At 43.7% G+C, this 25,356-nt stretch overlaps 1 protein-coding gene across 1 annotated transcript in view; it reads left to right on the plus strand.

Moving 5' to 3' along the window:
- Positions 1-25,356, plus strand: part of Adam12 (ADAM metallopeptidase domain 12) — a 321,067-nt gene that overhangs the window by 48,324 nt on the left and 247,387 nt on the right. Inside the window, exon 4 of the mRNA XM_041666564.1 lies at positions 8,781-8,878. Coding sequence (XP_041522498.1) covers positions 8,781-8,878 — 98 coding nt within the window. The remainder of the gene's footprint in view (positions 1-8,780; positions 8,879-25,356) is intronic.

The following is a 25,356-nucleotide window of genomic DNA, read 5'->3' on the forward strand; positions in this document are numbered from 1 at the left end:
TATTTTTTTGCAAACTAAGTTTGGAAGAGTTCTGACATCCTCCCACCCCCCAAAAAACTGTTACAAGCAAATAGCTTCTCTCAAGGGACAAAGTGATAATGGCATTTGAAATGCAAACAGCTCTGATTTTGCAGTTAACTTTCATATTCATTATTGGGCAACTGTGAGGAAAAATCTGTACAACCGCCTAGTCCCACAGTTCATTACGTGGGGCTTGCATAAGCCTTCAGTGCCCAGCCAAAGCCGGACAGTTTGAAGTTGATGTATACTGTCTTCCTCCTCACGCGTGGAGTCCTATGAGGCATGGCAAGCTACATATATGGTTAGTGGAGGCAGTGTGTGTTTGGGGGCATGAATCTATTTAACCCTTTATGGGAAGCCATAGCTAGCTTTCTCTGACTTTCATCTTGACCTCCAAAGCATCTCCACAGAACTGTAATTGTTCCACAGAGCTTGATTGCTCTTGTATCTAAATGGACTCTGTCTTCTTCAGGCCTGAGGCTGTGTGCCTGGTGCTGCCAGGAGAGCTGTGGGGCTTCTCATCAGAAGCTCCAATGATAGATGTTTTTCCATTTATTTTTTTCTCCATAATAGAAATAATATGTGCTGATTATAGAAAAATCAGGACTGTACAGACATAAAGAAAGAGAAACACGATGCAGTTGTAGTTCTAGTGGCTTGAAGAAAACCAGCATGAGCACTTGGGTTGGCTTCCATCCAAACACTGATCTGAAAAAGTGATCTGCCGAGCTGAAGGGCATCCAGGTCCCCTTCCATCATGACCTCACTCTACCTTCTTGCCAGTCCTCTGTGGTGGATGATGGTCTTCAGCCTCAAGTGACTCATAAAGGGTTTGAGCCTCAAGAATTTCAGATGACTTCCCTGAGATCATACACGTGTGCCTGGCTGGAGTCTCTTCCAGTTTGATCCATACTAGGGTTTGAACAGAGGGCCCTTTACATGCTATCCAAGCACTCAGTCCGTGAGCTGCATCCCCAGGTCAAAGATCTCTTGACTCCAAATCATACAGATGTTTCTCACTCACCTGTGCCTGGGCTCTGTTTCAGCACCGTTTTGTCGATACACAATATGACAGTCACAAACCAAGTGGCACATCTCCCTTTACTTCTGTGCTATCTTGCAGGTTTAATAAAAGCCAATGAAAATTTGCCTTCTGTTCAGCCTCTTGCTTTTCTGTTCTCTAGAGTGCCATGGAGTACCTGGAAGGGTCTCCCAGTTGCCATGTCTGGCCTTAATTGCAGTCCCAGCATCTTTCCTTCCATTTGAATCCCTATCAGTGTTATAGGAGAAATGACCAGTTAACACTACGACTGGTTGGGATCTAGAACCCCAGTGATGTCTACCTGTGTCTAGTACTTCTTATGCTGAGTGCCTCCAGAATGATATAATTATTCCTGCAAGATTCAGATTAAGTTCTAAAAAGTTTTATGAGTGGACTATATTTTATAACAGTTTGAGATCCATAGACACATTAAGAAGCTATTACAAATGCCTCCCAGTTAGCCCACATCCCATCCCCCCACTGACATCTTACATTAGCTTTGTATGCATGTTGGCTCTAATTCATATACATCATAATGTTAAATTAGGTTCAACCTTATTTGCATTTCCTTGGTTTTTACCCAGTGTGCCTTTCTTGTCCCTCAGTCCCTTATCAGGAACCCACATTGGCATATAACCGATATTTATTTTCTTGGGGATTTTTTTCTGGCTGAGGTAGTATCTCAGATTGTCCTGGTGTTTTATGACACTTGACAACTTCGAAGAGTTCTGGTCAGAACATTGTAGGATGCATCTTTTGGGGATCTTACGAGAAGACTGGGTTATGTAGGTTTTGAGTGTGTTTGTATGTGTTTGTGGATGTGGGTTCATGTGTGTGGAGGCCAGAAGTCAAATTCAAGTATCATTTCTCAAGATTCATCCACTTTGTTTTTCTCTTTTACTTGTTTATATTCATTGTTTGTATATGAGTGTTTTACCTGCATGTATGGGCTTCATGTGTTTCTTGTGCCTGTGAAGATCAGAAGCGGGGGGAGGGGGGTCATAGCCCCTGGGACTAGAGTTACAGATGACTAAGCTGATATGTGGGTGCTGGAAATAGAACCCAGGCATAAGCAAGAGAAGGAAGTGCTCTTAACGGCTGTACCATCATCTTTCCAACCTCCACCTTGAATTTTTGAGACAGGACCTTCCAACGGCCCAGTTAAGTTAGACTGCCTGGCCAATGCACCCCAGGGATTCTGTCCCCACTGCTGAGCTTATAAGCAGATGACACCACCTCTAGCCTTTTTACATGAGTTCTGGGGACAAAACTAATATTCTTGTTATTGCATGGCAAAACCTACTAAGCTACCTTCCCAACCCCAAAGTACGGGTTTTAAGGAGGAAGATAGCTCTACCACCCTGCTGTTCCTATCATGTTATATCACGGGCATCTTCCACCTGCATGGTGCACCCTGCTGATGGCACCTTTATCACTGGATAAAGGCAGAGCCAGGCAGTTTTCTCTACTGTTAAGCTACTCTTTTCAGCTTCATCTGCCTTTGACTCTTTTGAGGATCTTTGAGCTGTGTTATTTTTAAATTGAACTGCTAATTTCCAGGTAGAGAAGGTACAGATGGGATGAAAGGGGGATGCTGGTTTCGGGTTGAGTTTTGAAGATGTAAATCTGAATAAAGAGCATCTTTGCGTTAATGGGCACATCAGCACCCCATGACCCCAAAACAGGGAACCCCTAGATAGCTTCTGCCTTATTTGATATAGGCCTTTAGTATTCAGGGCTAATAAAATGCTAAATGAGTTTCCAAGCCTTGACCTTGGCTTTTCAACTCACAGTGGCTTCTTCAACTTTTTCCTCCTTAGACTTTTCTGAAGCTCCTTGCAGTTCTATATGGCACCTCCACCCATGTCTTCTTTCTTCTGTCTCTGTGGGTATTGGTGGGAATTCTCCTTTAAGATCTCTGGGGGTGATGCTTAGCTTTCTCTTGTCTTAACAGTCTCACCAGTTTGTCATCTGACTGTCCCACCAGGTGGCCTGATCGGATTGACACCCACTGGCAACTGAACCTTGACATTTCCAAGTTATTAATGTCAGTTTCTGCCGTTTACAGCGGTAGCTACACAAACATGCCACAAAAGCAGAGACGCCTAGATTTTTATATCCTAGACCAAGTCCACACATCAAGGGTTGTGAAGACCCTTTCCTGCGTGGCCTCATTGGTGCTTGCTTAATCCTGGGAGGTCCCGAAGGAAAAGAGAATGATACCATGAGAATCCCATCCCTTTGAGGGTGGCAGTGAGGGGAGGTGGCACATGAAGGAAGATTTGGGATCAGGGCCTGCTCAGTGGCCCCATGATAGTGTGTCCTGCAGCTGTGGTATCAGTTCCTATCTCTGGGGAACTGAAATCTTAGGTAGTCACCAGGATGCCTTGGTCTTGGTCTGGCATGCCACCATGTTCCCCTTTGTAAGGTAGGCAAAGGAGGGATTGGGCCAGGCCAGAATAGGCATGGCTCAAGCAAAAGCCAAGTTCTGGGTGACTTTGGTTGGTGGCAGCTGAGTCATTTTAGGGGATGTCTTCTTTGTCATCTTTTCTGTAACATCTAAAGTCATCATTAAATGGGTTCTTTTCTGAAGAAATGGGTGTATCTATAACGTCTTTCTTGACTACCCTCACTCAGGTCTGAAAATGGCAGACAATGACTGAAGGAAAAGCAGAGCGCACACACACACACACACGCACACACACACACACACACACACATGCACACACACACGCACGCACACACGCATATGATGAGAGTTCATTCTCAAAGAAGATAATTAGTAATAAAAGTAAAAGTATCTACTGTGCCTTGTTTCCACGAAGAGACGGGTATAGACTCTTTATCCACAGAGCAAATGGCATGTCGGGTTTACCCAGGAGCAAAGAAGTTGGAAGCTTCTCCCCAGTATGAGTTGCCCACATTTCTTCTTTAGATAACAGTGAGTTTTGTTGATGCCCAAATACAGATTACGAAAAACAAACTGTGTACAAACTGTGCATTTTATAAGGTCATATTTTCTGAACGTATGCATCATTCAAGACCTCCTCTTACGGTTTGTCAACAAGATAGCTGCATAAAATACATCCTGATATCTCACAGCTGTGTGTAATTCATCCTGTCTACCCATGCTGCACAAATAAAAATTTTATTTGTATCATCTAAAAGAAATACTAGTGCATAAATACATAAGCAGAGCTCATAAGAAACAGCCTCCTGACCACAGATCCCATGGAGGGGATATTGTGCAACCAATTAAAAAGCCCAGAGATGGCTCCATGATTCCTGTACACAGATAATAAACACTGTGCTCAGCAAATAGGGCAGTTGTGCAACTTCTCCGGAGCCTTGCAAAATGTCTCACACGCATTGGTCCAGCCTGCCTTCAGATTCTCCTAGGAATAACTAGAAATAAAGTCTCTTTGTGGAGGACTTTAGAGCCAATAGAAGAGTCTTACTTTGAATTCAGAGACTGAAAAATGTAGGTGAAAGTTCAGGGGAGTGTTTAATGTGTGGCCACATTTAATGTTTGACCCACAGGAAATCAAATAGCTGTCCTTTTCTGTCACCTAGAATGCGGAGGAACTGGCCCTGAAGACTGAGAAGGTTCTTCACATTGGGTTTCTTGAGCCTCAGTATGATCAAATGCAAGTTACCCACACTCAGGCCTCCCTTAGGCTCCCAAAGTCAAGGTATCTCTACTCGGCAAGAAGATGGTAATGGCTTGATTAACGAACCATGCATCATCTCTGTCCATCTAAGACAGCAACTGCAGTGGGCTGTAGAACATGCAGAGACCTCGCCTCAAGCCTATGTGGAAGTCTCGTAGGCATTTCTCTGCTGTAGCTGGAATGTATGCAAAAACATTCTGTCTTCCTCTCGCTGGGGTTGGGTGGTAGGGAATTGGTGATATCGGTGTCAGCACTCTTCTGCCAAGTATCAGGTCCTAGCACAACTGCCCTTACTCTCTACCAGTTTAACAAGTTGACTTGTACTGCTAGTTTAGCTCAAAGCTGGCAGGGGTAGCCTATAAATCATCTGGTACATTTATGTGGGAGGAAGGCTAAGATGCCTGTGCCCACCTTCATGACACTAGTACCTGACTGCAAAGAACACCATGGTGGCCATAGTCACTCTGGCACCTGGCATGGTTTTCAGTGGTGCTGGTTGTTCACAAGTACTGGTATGTTCAAATGGCCTTTGCCCAATTCAAGTACCCTACCAGCTCTCTCATAAGCCCTTTACAGACTACGGTGGGAATTGGCAGGAGCTGCCTCACTGGATCAGAACCCACTATGATGTGTGAGTCTCCTAAGTCCCAGGTAAAGCACCCAAGTGTCAGTGAAGTCCCAAGCGTAATGCCATAGGGACGAGCTATGGCTAAGCTGCACTAGGTGTGATCAGCTGGCCACACTCTGCCTATCACAGATGGAAGGTAACACTCACTCTTCTTGGCCAATGTGATCTGCCTTCTGGGGGCCCCACTGGGTCTAAAAGAGTTCTAACCTGCAGGTCTCCGCTCATGTATTCCACAAGGCCAGCAGTATTCTAAATGTTTTCTCCTGGCTTCTCCCTCAAGGGTCTCATCGCCAGCCACTCCCCATTCACTGATTTCCTTGTTGTTGTCCTTCTCTTGCGGCAATGTTGAATTTGCAGAAGAGGTCCAAGAATGATGCAGAGGATGTAGGATGCAGAGCCTCCTCCTCCAGTCTCCTCTCATAGCACAAGTGATGCCCTCGGAATCAGTCTTACAGGCTGAGCGCCTCTTCTGGTTGCTTCCTTGGGACTGGAAATTATTTCAGAAACTGTCTAGATTCTAGAATATTACATGCATATGTATTACTAAATACTTTGGAGATGTGCCTCATGTGTAAACTCAAAAATTCACTTGTATATTTATAAAAGCAATTTTCTGCTGTTTATGTGTTTCTATGGGCATGGGTGAATAGAGGCCAGAGGTCAATACTGGGTTATTTTCTGTTTCTTTACACATTATTAATATTATTGTTATTGTTGATGATGCTGATGCTGTTGAGACATTATTATTCCTTTGCTGAACCCAAAACTCATGAACTGGCTAGACTGGCTGGCTAGTGAGCTCCAGGGGTCCCTCTGTGTCCGCCTGCCTCACACAGTCAATGCAGGGTTATGGATGTGCACCGCCATACCTTGCTTTCATATGGATACTGGCAATCTGAATTTCCATCCTCACTCTCACACAGCGGGCAATTTATGGACTGAACCATCTCCCAGTGCCCCTGTGTGTCTCACATACTATTTAAACCCACTTCCGCATATACTTTATCACACTCCGCATTAGAGTACCTGCATTGTGACCATCACAAGGAGCCAGGGATAGCAGCATTTCTAGGTCAAGAATGTTTGTATCTGGGGTGGTTTCAGAGTTTGGGTTTCCAGACTAAGGATGCAAGCTCACGTTCATTCTGTTGTCTCTCTGTCAAGTACGACCATCAGAGGGCAGTTCCCTTTGTGTTCATAGGTTAGACCCAGGGTTGACACTGCTGCATCTCCTGGGATAGAGTAGATTTAAGAGAACGGGGTTTCCATAATGCAGATAGAAAACACTAGCATCAGGGAACAATAGGAGGTGCTGGTCTGAGTGGACAGAATGGGCTTTATGAATAGAAGCACTACGTGTAGAGCACCCATGAGCAAGACCAAAGTGGATATTACTCGGCGAGTGAGTGAACAGAGGTAGAGCAACAATGGACCAGGAAGCCATGTGACAAGCCATGGATACACAGCCTGTGCAACAATGGGACCCGGAAGCCATGGTGACAAGCCCTGGATTCACAGTCTGTACAACAGTGGACCAGGAAGCCATGGTAACAAGCCATGGATACACGACCTGTGCAACAATGGGACCAGGAAGCAATGGTGACAAGCCATGGATACACAACCTGTGCAACAATGGAACCAGGAAGCCATGGTGACAAGCCCTCGATGCACAGCAGACGAAGACACAGGGCTCCAGGCTGTCAGCATGAGCCACTGCAGTGAGGTGGACTTCTGACGTCTTCCATCCAGACAGTGTTCTTTTCTCTCTGGCAAGCCCTGTTGTGGACAGATGTCATCACTCACAGGCAGATTCATCTCTGAGGATTTGTGTCATCTGACTACGATATTCATTACCTTCCTTGCTGTGACCAAACACTTAAGCCAAGGCGACTTAAGGAAGGAAGTGCTTGTTTGAGCTCACGTTCAAGGGAACCATCCATCGTGGCAAAGGCAGGCATAGCGGCAGGGGTCTGAAGCTGCTGGTCACATTGCGTCCACCGTGAGGAAGCAAAAGTGTCTCCTTTCTGCTGACTCTGGAACTCCAGCCATAGGAAGGTGTCACCGACTTTAGGGTCGTTTCACATCAGTGAACCCAATTATAAGCTCTCTCAGATGTGCCCAGAAGTTTCTCTCATAGGCGATTATACCATCTCTGGCTAGAAGGCGTGAATATTACTCATTGCAAATGCCTTTGTCCTCCTCCCCTCCTTCCCTAACCTGTACCCACCATCCTCTTCTCTCTTTCCCAACATGGCCAAGGGACCCAGCTCATTCCTCTGCCTCTTGCCATGCTCATGACTTTTCACCCCTAGTTGCTCAACAATCAGGGGTTCAGAATGCTTGAGACCAGCTTTGAGAATGTTCTGGAAAGGCTACACGAGACGGTTGATGTTCCAGTAGTAATCCCTTTGTAACCTGACTATAACTGCAGACTTCCACATCGAGAATGATAAAACGGTGTGGATTTAGAAGTCTTAGGGGAATTGTAAAATGTCTAGGATTAAAATTTCAATACCGTTTGTGCCCCATAAATATGAAGTCTTTAGTAACTTGAAACTGTGCTATTATGACTCAGGTCTGAAAATCCTGGATTCTGGCTGAAGGAATGGGAATAACACGTGGGGGAATCTGGTCCCATCCCTCACCTCCAGGCCCACCAAATAGCAAGGGTGTGACCTCATAGGCGAACAAGTCCAGAGAAATCACCATGCTGGTTATGAAAACGATACACGCTCCAGAAGAGAAAAATGTTATTCTTTCCATTGGGTTAGCTTATGGAAATGGGGCTGAACTGAACCTGTGGCCTGTCAGGCTCCACAGACAAGACCCCAAGAAACAAGTGTGTAGGACAGCTTTTTGAATGACTTTAGTTAAAAAATAATAATAAACCAGTCTAGTTGGTCTGAACTGGCAAATTAATTTTATCTATAGAATCACTTACCAAAGTATATAAAATTAGACTTCCTAAGTGCCCAGAGGAGACTTGGCGTTGTGTCTAACAGATTCATTGAGACTTAAGTAAATGGATTTAGTCTTAATACAGCTAAGGCCTTGGGACTTTTAATACCGAGTTGATCTTAAGCATAGCCCTAATTTATCATTTTTAAAAGTCACCGCATGTGTGCTTCAGTGTTAATTGAAGCACTGAATTATATACTCTGCCTGAACTAATAATCTAACATGGATTATAGGCCTGGAAGGAAAATAAGTCAGTTTGTTGTCTTTAAGGTACAGTATTTTAATGTTGAGATTGACAGAATTCACTCGTTTCTAATGCTTACTGTGATTTAATGGATGCTAGCCTTTCCCTGGACTCGCTCAATTTCCAAGTATTTTCACTGTGTCATTTTTGTAATAAGCTTCTGATGCCAAATTCTTCCACCAGAATGAAAACCCAGCTGCTTTTCTTTTGATTCAGGGGTGAATTTATGGGACGAGAGAAGAGCTTATGAAGTGGCCAGAGCCTCCCTTCTGAGCAAGGACCCTGGGGTCCCAGGACAGAGCTTCCCAGCAAAGGTCAGCTGTTTGTATTCATTCGTTCTTCTTCCCTTCTTTTCTTTCTTTCCATTCCTCCTCTCCCCCCCATCTCTCGTTCACTTGTTTGTTCACCCTCAGCCTTGAGATGGCAAAAGTTTCAAAATTGTGTTGACCAAACCGGCATACTGTTCATGTTTTGTCTTTACCCATTTTCAGTGCAAACTCTGCTTCTTTGAAATGAGAGTCCTGTTCTTACAGGAGAGAAAATGAGTCCGGCCCTGGTGGTGCAGCCCTAACGAGAGAGAGACTCAGCAATGTTAGCATCTATGAGCATTAATCTGAGGATGTGGTAGGGAGATGGCTCATTAGTTAGGACCCTCTGCTACTCTTGCAGAGGACCGGCGTTCAGTTCCTAGCCCTCGTTTTAGATGACGACCAACCATCTGTGACACCAGTTGTGTGGCTCTGGCATTTTCTCCTGGCCTCTGTGGACACCAGTCGTACAAATGTTATACATACATACATGCAAGAAAGTATCCATATGCATTCAACAGTACATTCATACAATAGTAATAAGTCTTTAAAAATTATCTGGGGGTACTGAGAATGTAGCTTAGTGGTGGAGAATTTATCTAGGTTGTGTGAAGCCCTGGGTTAGATTCCATACTTGGAAAAATAATTTTCCAATCAAACACCAAAGATTACATTATCAGACACATAAGTTCTGCTTTCAGTTTACTTGAATGGCAACTATTTTTTGTATTTATATTGATTTAATAAACACTTTTCTCCAATTGATTATTAGTAGAAATGCTTTCACAAAGCTTTAAAAATCCATCATGAATCTTAATACACTTTAAATCTTGTTTACTTTTGACTTATTTGATTTTTACCTTCTGTGATATACCATAGATAACTGGAATTTTGCCAATTAATACTTTGGGGCATTTCATCTGCCAAGCAGACATGACTTTCTTTAAATTTCAGAATGCGTAGTGACAGAAGATGATGAAATCTATAGAAACCTGAGTCCTTTGGAGAGATCGCTGTGATGGCTTTGTCCTGGTGTTCTCTGCAAGTATTTTTAGATCATTTCTTCATGATAGAAAACAGATTTTTTAAAAGAGCAGTTAAGACTGTAGAAATCCCATGTAGCTTTCCAGAGCGACCTGGGCCCCTCTGTGTGGGGACAGATGGGATGATTTATATCCTCCATTTATCTGTTGGAAAGGCTGCACTTGAAACAGTTGTAGGAGAGGTTAGTGGTTTGGCTAAAAGAGCCAAATGCCCAATCTAAGACAGGGGGACATGTATTTTAAAGAGGTGCTCCCAAATTGTGTGTGTTGGAGGGAACGGAAGCATGGAGGTACTAATGCTGTTTCCTAGGAGAAAAACTTGATAGTGAAGAAACTCCTATCATGCTATTGGTCAATCATATTAAGGAATGATAGATGCAGAAGAAGGGAAATATACTACTTAACAAAGAATATATGTCTACTAAAATAGTTATAGGCTTGCGGTTGGCAAGATGGCTCAGTGAGTAAAGGCTATTGCTGCTAAACTTAGTGGTCTGAGCTTAATCTGCAGGACCCACATGGTGGAAAGAGAGGACCAATTCTTTCAAGTTGTCTTTTTACCTCTACACACATGTACACACACATACACATAGGCACACACACATGTGCACACATATCCAGTAGGTTTCCAAATGGTGGGAAACAGAATAAGGGAGTTTTCCTGGAGGTAGATTTGCCAGAATCAGTGCATAAAGTACAGAATGTCTGTTTAGATTTGAATTTTAGATCAACAATGAGGGTGGTTTTACTTTTTTTTAATAGATAAATTCTATATAATATTTGGGACACACTTATGTTTAAAAGGTCTTCATGTCCCAATATGGGTCATCGGAAGTGCGGGTTTGGCTGGGTGTTTTAAGTGTCATCAGTCCACGGGAAACTAGAGCAATAGGCTGTCATGTTGATGGCTCACCACTAGTGTCAGCCAATTCTGTTTTGCTCTGGCTTCTGGCCTTGGCTTCAGTTTTCATGGCCACTGGCCATCTGGCAGGTGCCGTGAGGCATATATGAGGAGAAAGTGGAGCATCACTGCCAACCAAGCCTCGACGGTCTGTATCACCAGAAAACTAGTATGCACCATTGTTGTTTGGCACAGTTCCTAACTCTTGTGGGATTTCACTCCACAAGTGGAACCCTAAGGGAGATGGGCTAAAGTAGATTGCATTCCAGTGACTCCACAGTATTGGCAGTATTTAAGATAATGGGGACAAAGGTGATTTGGTGACTGCCAGCTTTCTTAGTGTTTTATGCCATAGGACTCGTCTCAACGCACCACGGTGACATTAGCATTATGTGACCATAATTGCAACATATGTTCACGTGGGCAACTGACAAAACCCTCCATGAATGACATACACGTAGATGGTCTATTAATGTGGTGTACATGGAATTCTCCATGCAGTGGACACATCTATGAGATCTGGTTAGTGTCTGTAATTGTGTATCTGCCCCCTTTATCAAGATCTAACTTAACTACATCAGCACAGTGACTCTCCACACAAAGTCTTCTCCCAGTAAAGTATTTATAAAGCCTAGATGTGCCCATTGTATTTCAGAAACATGTTTCCACTTTCCAACCCCCTGGTCTCTTTGACTTGGCTGGTTTTTAAAAGTACACCTTATGCCCTGGGCATTGGGTATATGGTCAATAAAGGAGGCAGTCAAGCCTTTGCCCTTGCACCTTACAAGTGTAAGTGAAATAAATTCAGATTGTCTCTCAGAGATCCATGGGGTAGGTACACTGTGGCAGAAATGCCTGGAAAGACTTTTCTGAGATAAAGATTTCAGGAGGCAGAGGCAGGTGAATCTTTGAGGCCAGCCTGGTCTACAAGAGCTAGTTCCAGGACAGGAACCAAAAGCTACGGAGAAACTCTGTCTTGAAAAATCAAAAAAAAAAAAAAAGATTTCTACCTTTTCCATTGAGTTCCACAGAACTAGGCTGTGAAGAGTTGATATTCAAGGGAAAGGAAGAAACTGTATTTATAACCAGGAACTGTGGCTGATGGGCATACACCATCTCACTCTTGGCTCACCAAATGGTGAGAACGCTGGAGCATCATCAAGAAAGAGAGTGAGCAGAAGTGGTGAGAACTGGTCAGCCTGGGGAGTATTGTCAGAGTGTCAGGTGTGCCTCCCAGTAGGTTAGCAATGTTAAAGATACTCCCTGTGTCTGGGCTCTGGCTATATAAGAGGAGGACCTGCCACTGTGAACATCCTCAAAGAGGAAGGATCCCTTTCTGAAATTGTTTCCCTACATCATTAAAGTGCCAACTTCACTGGCTTTCATGTATGCATATTAGAACTACCTGGAAGTATCTTTCACTTTAACCATAGGTCCCAGGCATCTTCCTTTTGAAAATTGTCCTTGTATTTCTCAGTGGTGTAGCCACTGGTACATTGCCCCCAGTTAAACAAATACCACTTCATCCATGCTCATGTAGGCACCATTAACTAAATATAGTGGATCACACATAAACGGGGGCAGGAAAGTACGAAGACTTGGAAGGAAGAAGAGATTTGGTATGAGAGAGAAGGAGACAGAACAATGGTTCTCAACTTGTGGGGTGTGACCCCTTTGGGGGTCAAAGAACCTTTTCACAGGGGTCATATATCAAATATATTACATATCAGATATTTATATTAAGATTTATAATAGTATCAAAATTAGATGAAGTATTACATAATTAGATATTTACATTATGATTTATAATAGTATCAAAATTAGATGAAGTAGCAATGAAATAATTTTATGGTTTGGGCTCACCACAACATGAGGAACTGTATTGAAGGATCACAGCATTAGGAAGGTTGAGAACCACTACAAGAGAAGATAATGAGGTATCTTTGACCAAAGAACCAAATATGTATAAAAATAAAAAGGAATACATTATAAATGCCTTTGGAGGATTTTAATGAGAATGCAAGGTTTAGAAGTTTGGAGAGGGCCTTTAGACATTCTGTAGTGCCAGAGTGCTGCTCAACGGAACCAGTAACTTAGACAGGGGTGCAGTTGAAGACCTCCTCCTTGGCCCCATCTGTCTCTCGAGGCACAAGCTGTCACTGCTGCTGCTGATAATTTGAAAGAGTAGAGGGGGAGGAAAGAACATGGCCTCACTAGAGTTAAGGAACTTCCAGCCGTTTATTGGTGAGCTGGTTGGCATTGTCAGTGGCCTGGCATTTTCTCATCATGCTCACTCCTCTTGGGGGCATTGTAAGAATGAGCTAGAACAATGGCTTTCAAAACACTCGGGGGCTGGGCCATTACTGTACAAATGTAAGGTGATACTGGGGGTTTAAAGTGTCTTTGGGGACCCATCTCCAGTTTCATGTTTTGGAAGAGTCAAGCTGAGAACCAGGGAAGACATGTCACATTGATTGAGCATGAGATGGTCTCCGTGGAACTCAGCCTTTGAATGCTCCAGGAAATGTCCAATTTCCAGCTTTCTCACATCACAAGGAAATTATGGAAATTTTACGTGAAATGAAAAATAAGAGGCCAAAGGATTAGAAGGGGAGCCCAGAGCTTCCTTAGCAGATGGTAGGTTTCAAATATCAAGCAGCAACTCATTATAATGATAGAGGCAGATTCCGCTCCAACAGATGCACTTACCACTTTCCAAGCCCAGAAAACTGAGCCCCAGCTCTAGTGTCAAGTGGCTGCTCCCAACTGTTCCTTCACAACCAGTCTCCTGAGAAGGGTGGCTCACATCCTCTAGCCCTCCCTCTCCCATGTCCCCCTCCCCTTGTGGGTAGCAGTTCCTAACACTTCATCAGAACCACCTCTCCGAAGTCTTAGGTGGCCTCTCTAAAGCCAGGGCTTGCCTCCCTTCTCCCTGCTTATCTCAACCCTGACTTACTTTTTGTAAAAGCTTTCTTTTGGATCTCAAAAGCCCATTCTTTGTTGACTGTTTTCCTGCTTAAAATGTATTATCACTGCCATTGCTACTATTATCAGTGGGGAGGATGTGAGTGCGAAGGCCAGAGGACAACCTTGCAAAGTTGGTTCTTTCCTTTCACCATGGCGTGAGGTACAAGGACAGGTGTGGCCTCTTCTGCTCCAGGGACACAGAACTTGTCGTGGACTGTGATAAGTTGGAATTAATGACACGGGATTTTTCAAGGTTAGCTTATTTTAGAATGGTCTGAGAATTACCGAGAAGTTGCAGAGGCAGCACAAAGCTCTCCTGGAAAGCCCTTGCTCAGTTTCCCCTGCCATTCACATTTATTCCCCTGTCATTCATGTTTGTGTTGCTATGATATGTTTGTAACAGTCAATGAGAGTGTGTGTGTTCACATCCCTTTTCAACCTGGAAGCTTTTTTCAGGAGTGAGGTTGAGGTATGTCTCATGCCTGGTCCCCTCTTGTTATCATCTAGTATTACTGTACATAGAACAGCTATTAAACCACACCCATAGATCTCTGTTGACTGAATCCAACCTTATTCCGACTTCATTAGTTCTTCCCTAACATTCTTACTCTTCTCAGAAGCCTATTCTGGAGTCCTTTCCATTAGCCTCATTTCCCCCAAGACTCCCCTTGCCTGTGGTCATTTCTGAGGCTTTGCTTGTTTTGAATGACCTTGACAGTCTCCAGGATAGGTCAGAGGACTTGTAATCTAGACTGTGCCTCAGCTGGGATTGTCTGATGCTTTTCTCTGGGTAGGACTGAGCTTTGCAAAGAAGACCATGGAGGGAAAGTCTCACTCTTCCTACATCATATCAGGTCCACACTTAAGAATGACATAATGCTACGGGTACTGACCATTGTCTGTTCAGCCTTCCCCATTGCCAACTCCTTTCTTTTCTCTCTTACCCAGTACTCCTAAGTCTTCTCTACACATCTGCTTCTAAGAAGGGGAAAAGAGGCCTGTTCTTGAGGGACAAGTAGGTACTTAAAGTCTTATTCTTGTTAGATATTTTGATTTCCCCTGTTTTTTCTGTGTATTTGACCACTTGTTTATGACAGTATGGATTTCATAGATATTTATCTTCTACTTCAGATTGTAATGTAGTGCTCTGTAGTAATTTTGTTGTTCAAACTGATCCTGCTTTGACTATTAATTAATTTCTTTTCATTGGTTCCTATGTCCTAATGACAGCTGTGTGTATGTATGTGTATACATGCATGTGTCTGGACACATACATGTTCTTTGTAGATTTTAAAATAGCAGATTCTAAATGCTAGCTTGAGGCGGAGGCATACCACTTGGAGACATGGTGTGGGGGCACCTGGTTTTGTCTTGTTGTACTTGTAGAGATCTGTTTCTAGCCTTCAATTCTTGAGACCCAAATATAGTCTTTTCTCCTGAACAAGCTGTTTGTCAAAGTTAATGTCCAGTTCTCAGCATCTGACCTGGTTCTGGCACTTGGCATTCCTCATGCTGACCTGGGCCTTAGCACTGCCCTCCCGCTAATTACTTGAAATTAATTTGACATTTTTCTAAAAGAGGCACGCAGGAAGACTTTATTGAGCTGGCATAATCAATTTCTCATCTTTTCCCCTCAGCAGAGCCTCTCGGGGTCTTCCTTTTGCTTGACCCACTAATTTCCCCAGCACATAATTTAAAGGCTTGGTCATGAACTCAAAACAGAGCCAGTGAGAACGAGAGCTAAGGAGGCCAGGGTTGTGGGTCATGGTGAGGATTGCTTGTTTCTATGGGAACAATTCCTGGCTCAGCTCCTTGACCTTACCTAACAGGTTTTCTCCCCAGAGAACCACTCAGCATCTACTCCCTGCCATAAGGTCCCAATGACAAACCAAAATACGAGTTTTTTCCCCTGAGAACTACTCAGCATCTGCTCCTCCCCGCCCCCACCACTGCCCATAAAGTCCCAATGATAAACCATTTGAGTCTATCAAAGCTCCCAAGGAGCCAGTGAGTTTCCTGGACTGACTTCTACAGCAGGTACTGGCAGGAGCATGGGTGAGGCTAAAGCACCACACTGGAGAGCCCAGCAGGATGATGGCTTCCATAAAACCACGTAGATGGAGACCCTCTCTTTAGCCATCCCCAAACCTCAGCTGCCCACAACCTACTTTGATGGCCTTAACCACGAAAGCAGCTGTATGTCAGTCTATGCAGACTTAAACATTCTAACACAATGATAATAATGAACGGCACTGCGTACCTCCTAACATGCCTTTGTCTGTCATCAGGCAAATATGTTTGGAGGATGAGATCTGTAAGAGCTTCTTTATATCTTCTACCTCATAGATGTCAACGACACCTCCTCAGGCATGTCCACGGACAACTGTGCAAACTGAATGCTGTACCATTCGGGGTGTGGCAGAGGGTGGGGGGCATTTGAGCTCCAGGGTCAAATGGTACAAAACCAGCTCAGCTTCTGGGGGAGTCGGCCCTGCCTAGCAACCAGGTTCCAATCAGTGGAGTTCTGCTATAAAAACTTTTCAAGGAAAACCCTGCCAGTTGAAGATGATCCAGTGTTTTTTTTCTCCCGAGTTCCTGTAGTGTGTTCATTTAATTGGCATTTCAGAACTTCTGTGCTGCTTGCTCAGGAACTGGACCTTTGAGACTGCCAGCTCCTCCCACAGTACACAAAAATATTCGAGAACAAAAGGCCACTCTGGGAAGATAATTCTGTCATAACTGCATTAAAGTCCAGCACCTTCCTTTGTAGTTCAAAACAAGACTACCGGGGCACATCATTTGTGGTCCTGCAGATTCAACTGATAGGATGTGTCCGCTTGCCAGCTCGATGGCTGGCTTTAGTGTTCTTTGATGCTGTCAGAACTGTAAGCAGACTGTGTGTGTGAATGCCTCAGCTCGCAGGGAGCTGCAGTCCACCAGGCTCCGCCACACTATAGATGTCATCACGCATAGGGGCACTGATAGTGCCTGACCGTCTTGTTGTCTTCACATGTTAGTGGCTTGAGAAGTGATGAACCTTGGTTCTCCACACCCTAGCCTTACTCATGGTCTTAAAGGGGGAGAGAGAGGCAGCGTTTTGAGGTCCACCTCCGTGGAGTCCTAGAGGCTGCATTTTCAGCCTGCCGTTGGCAGGTGCTGAGCCTAGTCTGGTTCCGTCTGGAAGCTTCTATGGGAAACACCCGGATTGGGAACACACTCTGGATAGCCTGAAGTTTCCAGGACCAAATGCGTAGCATATTTTGATTTTCATGGCACGTTGGTCAGTTGCCCAGATAGGGTTAAGAGCAGCTGACGGTTGGGATGGACAGAAAGGAATCCTGCAGACCCAGAGGAAACATCAAATGCTAGCGATAGACGGGAACCAGAGGCAAGCCTTTGGCCTCAGCAGGCATGATGAGGAAAGGGTTGGCAGACAAAGCTGGCAGGACAGGAAATGAGCTGGAGAAACTTTAAAGATGTCTTTCTATAAAACAAACGTCCAGAAGTGGTAAAAAAAAAAAAAAAAAGTATGCCTTTAGTTAAGTCCACACGCCTTAAGACAACACGTATACATTTTTTTTTTTCAGTGAAACCTTACCCATTACAAAGGCCCAGATTTTCCAGTTCCCCACATGTCAGCTCACATGGATTTGGCCTATTATACTCATTAACCTCAGAGGCAGCTCCTTACAAGAAATCCCCAGCGCTATGACAACAAATTAATTTAGCTATTTTATTTGAAGCAGCTAAGACTGGAGCGGAGCCTCATCATTTCCCTGCTCTCTGTTTCTGGTTCGAATGAGAAGGGCATTCAATTATCCATCCCCATTTCTGTGCAGTCAGAGGCACCCAAAGAGCTCTGCTCTCCCCTCCCGGGCCACTGAGGGTAATAGCAGGCTGGGTGAACTGTGCTCTGAGTGACAAGCTGTAGCCCTCTGCTTGTTTAGTATTTTTATTTTTTTGTTGTCTGTGTGTGTGTTCATGGGGGTATATGTGTGTGTGTGTACAGGTGAGTGTTCAAATGTGTATGTATGCATGTGTGTGTTCATGTGTATGGGGGTATATGGGTATGTGTGTGTGTGTATAGGTGAGTGTTCAAATGTGTATGTGTGTATGTGTGTGTTCATGTGCATGGGGTATATGGGTATGTGTGTGTGTGTACAGGTGAGTGTTCAAATGTGTATGTGTGTATGTGTGTGTTCATGTGTATGGGGGTATATGGGTATGTGTGCGTGTGTGTACAGGTGAGTGTTTAAATGTGTGTGTGTTCATGTGGAGATCAGAAAATAAGCACAGGTGTCATTTCTTAGCCACGAGCAACTCTTTTGTTGTTATTGTAGAGATGGGGTCTCTCACAGGCTTGGAGTTTGCCAGCAGGAGTAGCTGACTAGCCAGGGAGCCCCAGAGAGTGTCCTGTCTCTGTCTCCCCAGCACTGTGACTGTAAATGTGTGCCACCATCCTTGACTTTTTTTTTGCATGGGTTCTGGGGCTCAGACTCAGTCCCCAGAGCTTCCAAGGTAGCGCTCTACACACTGAGCATCTCTCTAGCCCTCTGTCTATTTTTGTAAGTAATTGTCATTCCTACTGTAGATAAGATACTCTCGGCACTTGAGTTTCAAGTGAGTGAGGCATTTCCCAATGAGGCATGGTCTTGGGTATCATGCTGTGGAGTTTGAATTCTATTTAGAAGGCAATTGAAGGTCACTGAAGTGTAAGAGGAGGCACATGACATTAAGGAACTATATTTTTGGGGAGGTTTGAAAAGAGCATCATGGGAAGTAGAATAAATAGATAAATCTTTTTCCTTGAAAAGGCCCATTATATCTCTCTTGGTTAATTCAGTCACGTCTCATTTATGAATGGATGATGGTGCCCAAAATTTGTTCCTGATAAGAAATGGTTCTTAAATGCAGGGCCTTGTGAGGTGCCTTTTCAACCAGCAGCTGGGTTTGTCCTGTAGCCTTAAGGCATAGCCTGCCCTACAGTTTCTGCTTGAAACCCCTCTTTGGATCCAGCATAAGCTATGTCCTGTCCCCCAAACTCTAGTGCCTGATACTTGTCCTCTCCTGAGCAACAGGTCTCTCTTTTGCAGGAACTGCACTGCCTTTTCTCCTCACATTGGAAGGTCTTTATATTCTGTCCCCTCACTGTCTCTGGCTCTTCCTCTGCCTTTCCAGCCACGATCCTAAGACACTTCCACATGCAGCCACTCAGGGCACTCATGGTGGCCTCCTCTTCCAGACCTGATTCACACCTTGTACTTTGCCTTTGGTACAGAAGAGGCCTGGAGTCTATCCCCTGAATAAATCCCTTTCTGACCTTGCCTGTGAGTCTGTTTATCATCACCCCATCTATCACGTGATGGAAGAGACTCTTCAACTATTGGTCCAAACCCCTCCTTCCCTTCTCCATTGTCTCAATGAAGCAAATGTCTACCCAGTTCCCAGCCCGTGACTCTGATTGCTCTTTCTTTGATCTCCCACAGCATGCTTCACCTTTCTTTATCCTGTCTGTATCCTGCTTAGATGTCTGCTTTTTCAAATGAATTTTCCATCTCAAGAGGAGATGTCCCCAAGTTGTCCCCAGAGCCTACCTTAAAAGCTGGTGTGATGGATACCCATGAAAGTGGATCATGGGAGACCCCTGTTGGTTTTGTATCTTGCTGCAGGTGTTGCTGGTGTGACATCTGTATTCTCGGCATCCCTTTTGCATGATTTCCTCATACCTCCATCTGTATTCCATCCAGCATAGCTGAACCAGTGAGTTCCAGGTCAGTGAGAAACCCTGTTTCAAAAAAAGGTGATCAATACTTGAGGAACAACATGTCCACAAGCACCTGCACACACACACGCACACATACACAAAAATACATGGATGCATGCATGCTTAATGAACTTAATGAACACTTGTCTCTGTTCAAGTGTGTTCTCTTTCCATCTCAGTTATACTTCTGAACATATTCAGAAAATATAGATAGATTTCATGGAAAACGTAAGATGTCTAGAGAAATTTGAATTTCAGACAAACAGCATTTATTTTTCTACAAATGTAGTATGTGTGATGAGGGCTCAGGACCCTTTGAGAGAGTGTTCAAGTGGGCTTGGTATTTAGAGATCACTAAGTACCAAGCTCAGAGGAAGCTTCCTGGGGCTTGCTTTGACTGATCATTAATGATGACTATTATCCCTAAGGGTACCCCCTCAAAGTGCACATTCTCATATTTTGTCCCAGTCACCCCATATGTGAGATGATGCTAATAGTTTCCCTAGTGCGTGCTACTCTGCGTTATAGCCTTCCTCCTTTTCTTTCTGAGGAAGACACTTACATCTTCCCGCTGGCAATGACAGTGCCACCCTAAGTGGTGGTTTACAGTGAAAGAGTGTGTAAATGTGGTTATGCCTTTCAGCATTGATGCCCTAGGCTCTGTACTGTTGCTTCCATACCTGTCTCCTTCTCTCCCCCACACCAGCATGCACACATAAGAAAAAGGAACAAATATTTTAAAGAAAAGAGGGGAAATAAAGTTATTTAGTGATCAATAAGAGGATTAAGTTTCTTCTCCAATGGATATTCTCTGTGAAAAGAATGTTTTCAGGTTGAACAAAAGCAATTCCGGATGGGTGCCCAGGACAACAAGAAGAGCACAAGGAAGCCAGTGTGGTGGCAAATGCAATCCTATTGATGCTTTAAAACAACAATAACAAGATGCTTAGGGATCTGCTTTAAAACAACAATAACAAGATGCTTAGAGGTTTGCACCATATGGAAATGAGATAGATGAGCCCTGGGAAGGCAGGAAAAGGGCAGTTAAACTGTTGTAATTGTATTGCTTATTGAAGGCAGTAAAGATACTAGCGGAAGATACACTGTAATGTCTCCCATGCTTATTTTAAGTTCTCATACAAGCACCTAGTGGATAATGTAACCATATATATGAAACTATTGCAAAACTATGGCAAATAATACTTTTTTTTTAAGAAAAGAAAATGTCTTGGCTTTAATCCCAGCACTCAAGGAAGAAGCAGGCAGATCTCTAAGCTTTTGGCCAGCCTGCCTATTTAGTGAGATCCTGTCTTTAAAGAAAGGAACAAAGAAAGAGTAAAGTCCTAATATACAGGAAAATAAGCAAAATGTAGACTGAGTCCTAAATCTGCCAATAACTTCAGTGAAATTTCATGAACTACTTTAAAACAAGAAATTTGGGGATGAAATTAAGACACCAAATTTCCTATGTGTGTTTTATAAGACACATATATTTTATAGTAAAATATAGTTCAAATACATGTGAAATATATCAATAGCTAAATAAATTCCCCTAGAAAACAGTGAAAGCATGAATAGAGATGCATATGTATGTACATGCATACATGTATATATATGTGCATGTATATGGGTGTGTATCTATATATGTAAGTGGAAAGATAGATAGATAGATAGATAGATAGATAGATAGATGCTGACTTTGATTAAGATCTGACCACTTCTGTCTTAGTCAGTGTTCTATTGCTGTAAAGAGACACCATGACCACAGCAACTCTTATAAATGAAAACATTTTGGGAGCTCAGCCCAGTGCTCCGTTGTGGCTCTCTTTCCCTGTCTCCATCCATTGCAGCATGAAGGTTCTATAGTGACAGTTAAGTTAGTCATCAATTTGACTACAGGGCAAGGCCAGTTCAGGCACCCTCTCCACTGTTGCTTAGGGTCTTAGCTGGGATCATTCATCCTTGTGGATTCCTGGGAATTTCTCTAGTGCCATGTTTCTCGCTAGCCACATAATGGCTCCCTCAATCAAGATATCTCTTTCCTTGCTGTCCATCTCTGTCCTTCTCCCATCTCGACTATCCCGTTTCCTCAATTCTCTTCTCCCATCTCCTCCTTCCCTCTTCCTCCCCTTCTCCCCCAACCCATATATTCCCGATTTTGTCCAGAGATCTAGTTCACCTTCCCAGGGGAATCTATATATGTTTCTCTTAGGGTTCTACTTGTTACTTAACTTCTCTAGGGTCGTGAACTATAGGCTCATTATCCTTTGCTTTATGACTAGTATCCACTTATAAGTAGGTACATACCAAAGTCCAGTTGAAGAGTGGGAGGAATAAGAATATGAGCAAAGAGGTCAAGACCATGATGGGGGCACCCACTGAACAGTTTATCTGAACTAATGGGAGCACACCAGCTACAGCCATACAAGGAACCAGCATAGGACCAAGCTAGACCCTCTGAATGTAGGTGACAGTTGTATGGCTGGGGCAGATTGCGGGGGGGGGGGGGGGGGCCCTGGCAGTGGCACTCGGATTTTCCTTGCTGCTTGTACTGGCTTTTTGGAATCCATTCTCTTTGGATGGACACCTTGGTCGCCTGAATATAGGGGGGAGGACCTTGGTCCTTCTGGGAGCAATGTGCCTTGCCTAGAGAGTGGATGAGGCATGGAGTGGCAGGAAAGGTGGAGGGGATGGGAGGAGGGGAGAGAGTGGGAACTGAGATTGATAAGTAAATTTAAAAAAAAAACTGAAAATAAATAAATGAAAACATTTAACTGGGACTGGCTTTCAGTTTAGGAGATTTAGACCACAGTTCTCACGGCAGGAAGCGTGGCAGCACACAGGCAGCTGTGATGGCTCAGAGTTTTACATATGACTGTGAAATCAGCAGCAGGGAGAGAGAGCCTCTGGGCCTGGCTTGAGCTCCTGAAACCTCAAAGCCCAACCCTAGTGATGCACTTCCTCCCAGAAGGTCACACCTACACCAACAAAGCTACACCTCCTAATCCCTCTCAAGTAGTGCCCCTCCCTAATGACCAGAATTCAAATACTTGAGCCATGGAAGCCATTCCTATTCAAATCACCACAAGATGTCTAACACTAGTAATTGTAATAGATTCAACATAACAACTTTGATTGGATAAGAAAATAACGATAATCCATAATGAAAACAGGCCAGTTAACCTGGCCCTGAATTTATTCACAATAAACTTGAATTTCAAATGTTTTCTTTATAAAATTTTCATGAAATTTATGGAACCAAAAGAAGGATAAACTAGATAGACTTTTAGCGGAGATTTCTGTTAGATAATAGCCTAACATATAATAACAACACTAACAATACTAATACTTTAGATTTGGTGTACCATGTTCATGAGGATAAATGTAGCTATCATTATTACATATTCCAAATGGAAACACCACTTTGGGAAACAATTTGGAAATTTCTTAGAAAGCCCAACATATATTTGCTATGGGCAGCAAGAGTTCACTCCTGAGTATTTTCCTAAGCAAAATAAACATGTCTAATGCAACATGAAAAATGGATGAATGGATATTATGGCTACTTTATCATGGGAGGAGGTATGACTGAGGAAGGCGTCTGAACTCCCCAGAGAGCCCTTTCACTTACACGTTACTGTCAGTTGTAGTCAGTGGGAGGATTTTAGAGTACTTTCTACCTGGAATCCTTCCTCATTCATGCAATGGTCAGTGTGACAGGTCATCATGGCAATGGTCTCACAGTCAGGAAATACAAGCTATTTGTCATGAATCAAGAAATCAAGCCACCATGGTTGTTCTTAAAGCTGGTTTGGCACCAGCATTCAAACACATCTTTTCTTCTTTACCCTGTGACCTTGTGAAGCAAGCTTGTGCTCAAAGCAGAAGGCCTTCTAATATAAGGCTTTTTTGATGGCCCAGAACAGCCTTCCTTGAGAAATGGCACCTTGCACACGGTTAGATCTCTCTGCCCTGTCTTCTTCCTCACTGGATCTCAGCAACTATTCAGCTAGCCTCACTGATCACACAAGACTAACTCAGCAGAGGGGAAAGAGCTAAGGCTGAAGAGCCATATAGGTCTGTCTGTGCTTTTCCTATGAGTTGACAGCAGCAAGGACACAGCTGTTGTTACCTTAGTGACACACATAGCTCAGCAGAAGCAACGACAACATCAAAAGTCTGGTGATCTCTAATGACAATTGGGGATGTCCCAACCTTCTCATGAAAAGAAATTTCTACTTGCTGAAGTACGTGGGGTCACACTAGCTTCAGGGACAGGGGAAATAGCTGACTTGGGAAGAATATTTACCTAATACCCAGAAGCCCTGGGTTCAATTCCTAGCACTACGTAAATCAGATGTCGTGGTGTGTGCCTGAAATCCCAACCCTAAAATAGTGGAGTCAAGAGGACTAAAAATTCAAGACCATCCTGAGCTATATGATAAGTTCAATGCCAGCTGGGGATACATAAGACTCAGTCTCAAAAACATAAATACTAATTTCTCATTTGTGAAAATGATTAACATGTCAGGCATTAAAAGGATTGCATTAGCCCTCTGTGTCTTATTTCCCAGGATGGGTGTGCTCACAGGCATCCAGACTCCTGCTTTGTCTCCTTCACGACCAGACCGATCCACACCCTTGCTCCTTTGTTCCCATCTGGGAGTCACCCCCTTTGCTGACATTGTTATCTCCATGCCCAAGTAGTAGAAATTGAAGTAAGAAGAATATTTACTGTGTTAAGAGCACAAGTGCACGTGGTTGGGCCTCACTGTGTGAGGATGCGGTCTGTGACAGTCTCGGAGCTTTCTCAACGTCCTTTCCCAGCAGAGAGCTATAACTCAGGGTGATGAAGTGTCGTCGTTGAGAGCAACTGGGTATAAATCATCTTGTCTGATGTTTACGGAGATCACTTCAGGCTCTCAGTTCCCTCCTTCCCTTCCACCCTTCTGTGCCTCAGCCCCCCTCCTTCTCATTATCTAAGCATCCTCACCCTAAGCAAGGGGTGAATTCTTTCCATCTCTCCATGGTCTTACTTCGTATGATCATTTGTTTTGCTGAAGCCCATTTATCATATTCAAAATAGCATAGAAGACCAATTATTTTATTTCTTTTAAGAAAGGGCTGATTCTCCGCTTTTGGCCCAAACTCCTCAAGCTCACTCACAAAAGGGACAGAGATGGAGAATGTGCCTGGGACTGCCGCAGGGATGAGCTAATGAGAGAGGGGAGGTCTAAAAGCTGAGGGGTTCACTTGCAGAGTTTGGCACCAAAACATAGTCTCTCCGAATGGACAGCATGGAATGGTCAAAGCATAGTGGGGGTGAGAGCGTAGTCTAAGCAACAATAAGAAGATTAAGCCAAATGATTATTTGACTTAAGCCTCAGAGTTGGACAGCCGCAGGAATCCCTGTGGAGAACACACTAAAGTTTGTTGCTTCTCCAGAAAATGTTGAAACTTTAGATAAAATCAGGATGTTTTTGTACACAATTTGGAACTGAGAATTTCTCTTAAGTGCCTCAAGCTGTCCCATGGTCATGATACATGCTACCCATACATGTCCCTTTCATTTGAAAAGGATTAAGTGATTTAGACCCCTGTGACTGAGAACAAACTCTAATTCCAGGTTACAGAGTGTTCACTGTGTCTTCAAGTAAGGGGGAGGGGCACAGGGAAACTTGCAAGCTACGATGTCTGTATCTTGGTTGGAGGAGAGTGAGCAATATGGTGTTCGTCTTCTGTGTATTTCTTAGAGGACTCATAATGTTCCATGTCTTTTCTCGGCTTAGAACTAAGTACAACCTTGATG

Source organism: Microtus oregoni, unplaced genomic scaffold, assembly GCF_018167655.1.
Source record: "Microtus oregoni isolate MIOR12 unplaced genomic scaffold, Mior012 000016F_ref0000370, whole genome shotgun sequence".
Classification (NCBI taxonomy): Eukaryota; Metazoa; Chordata; class Mammalia; order Rodentia; family Cricetidae; genus Microtus; species Microtus oregoni.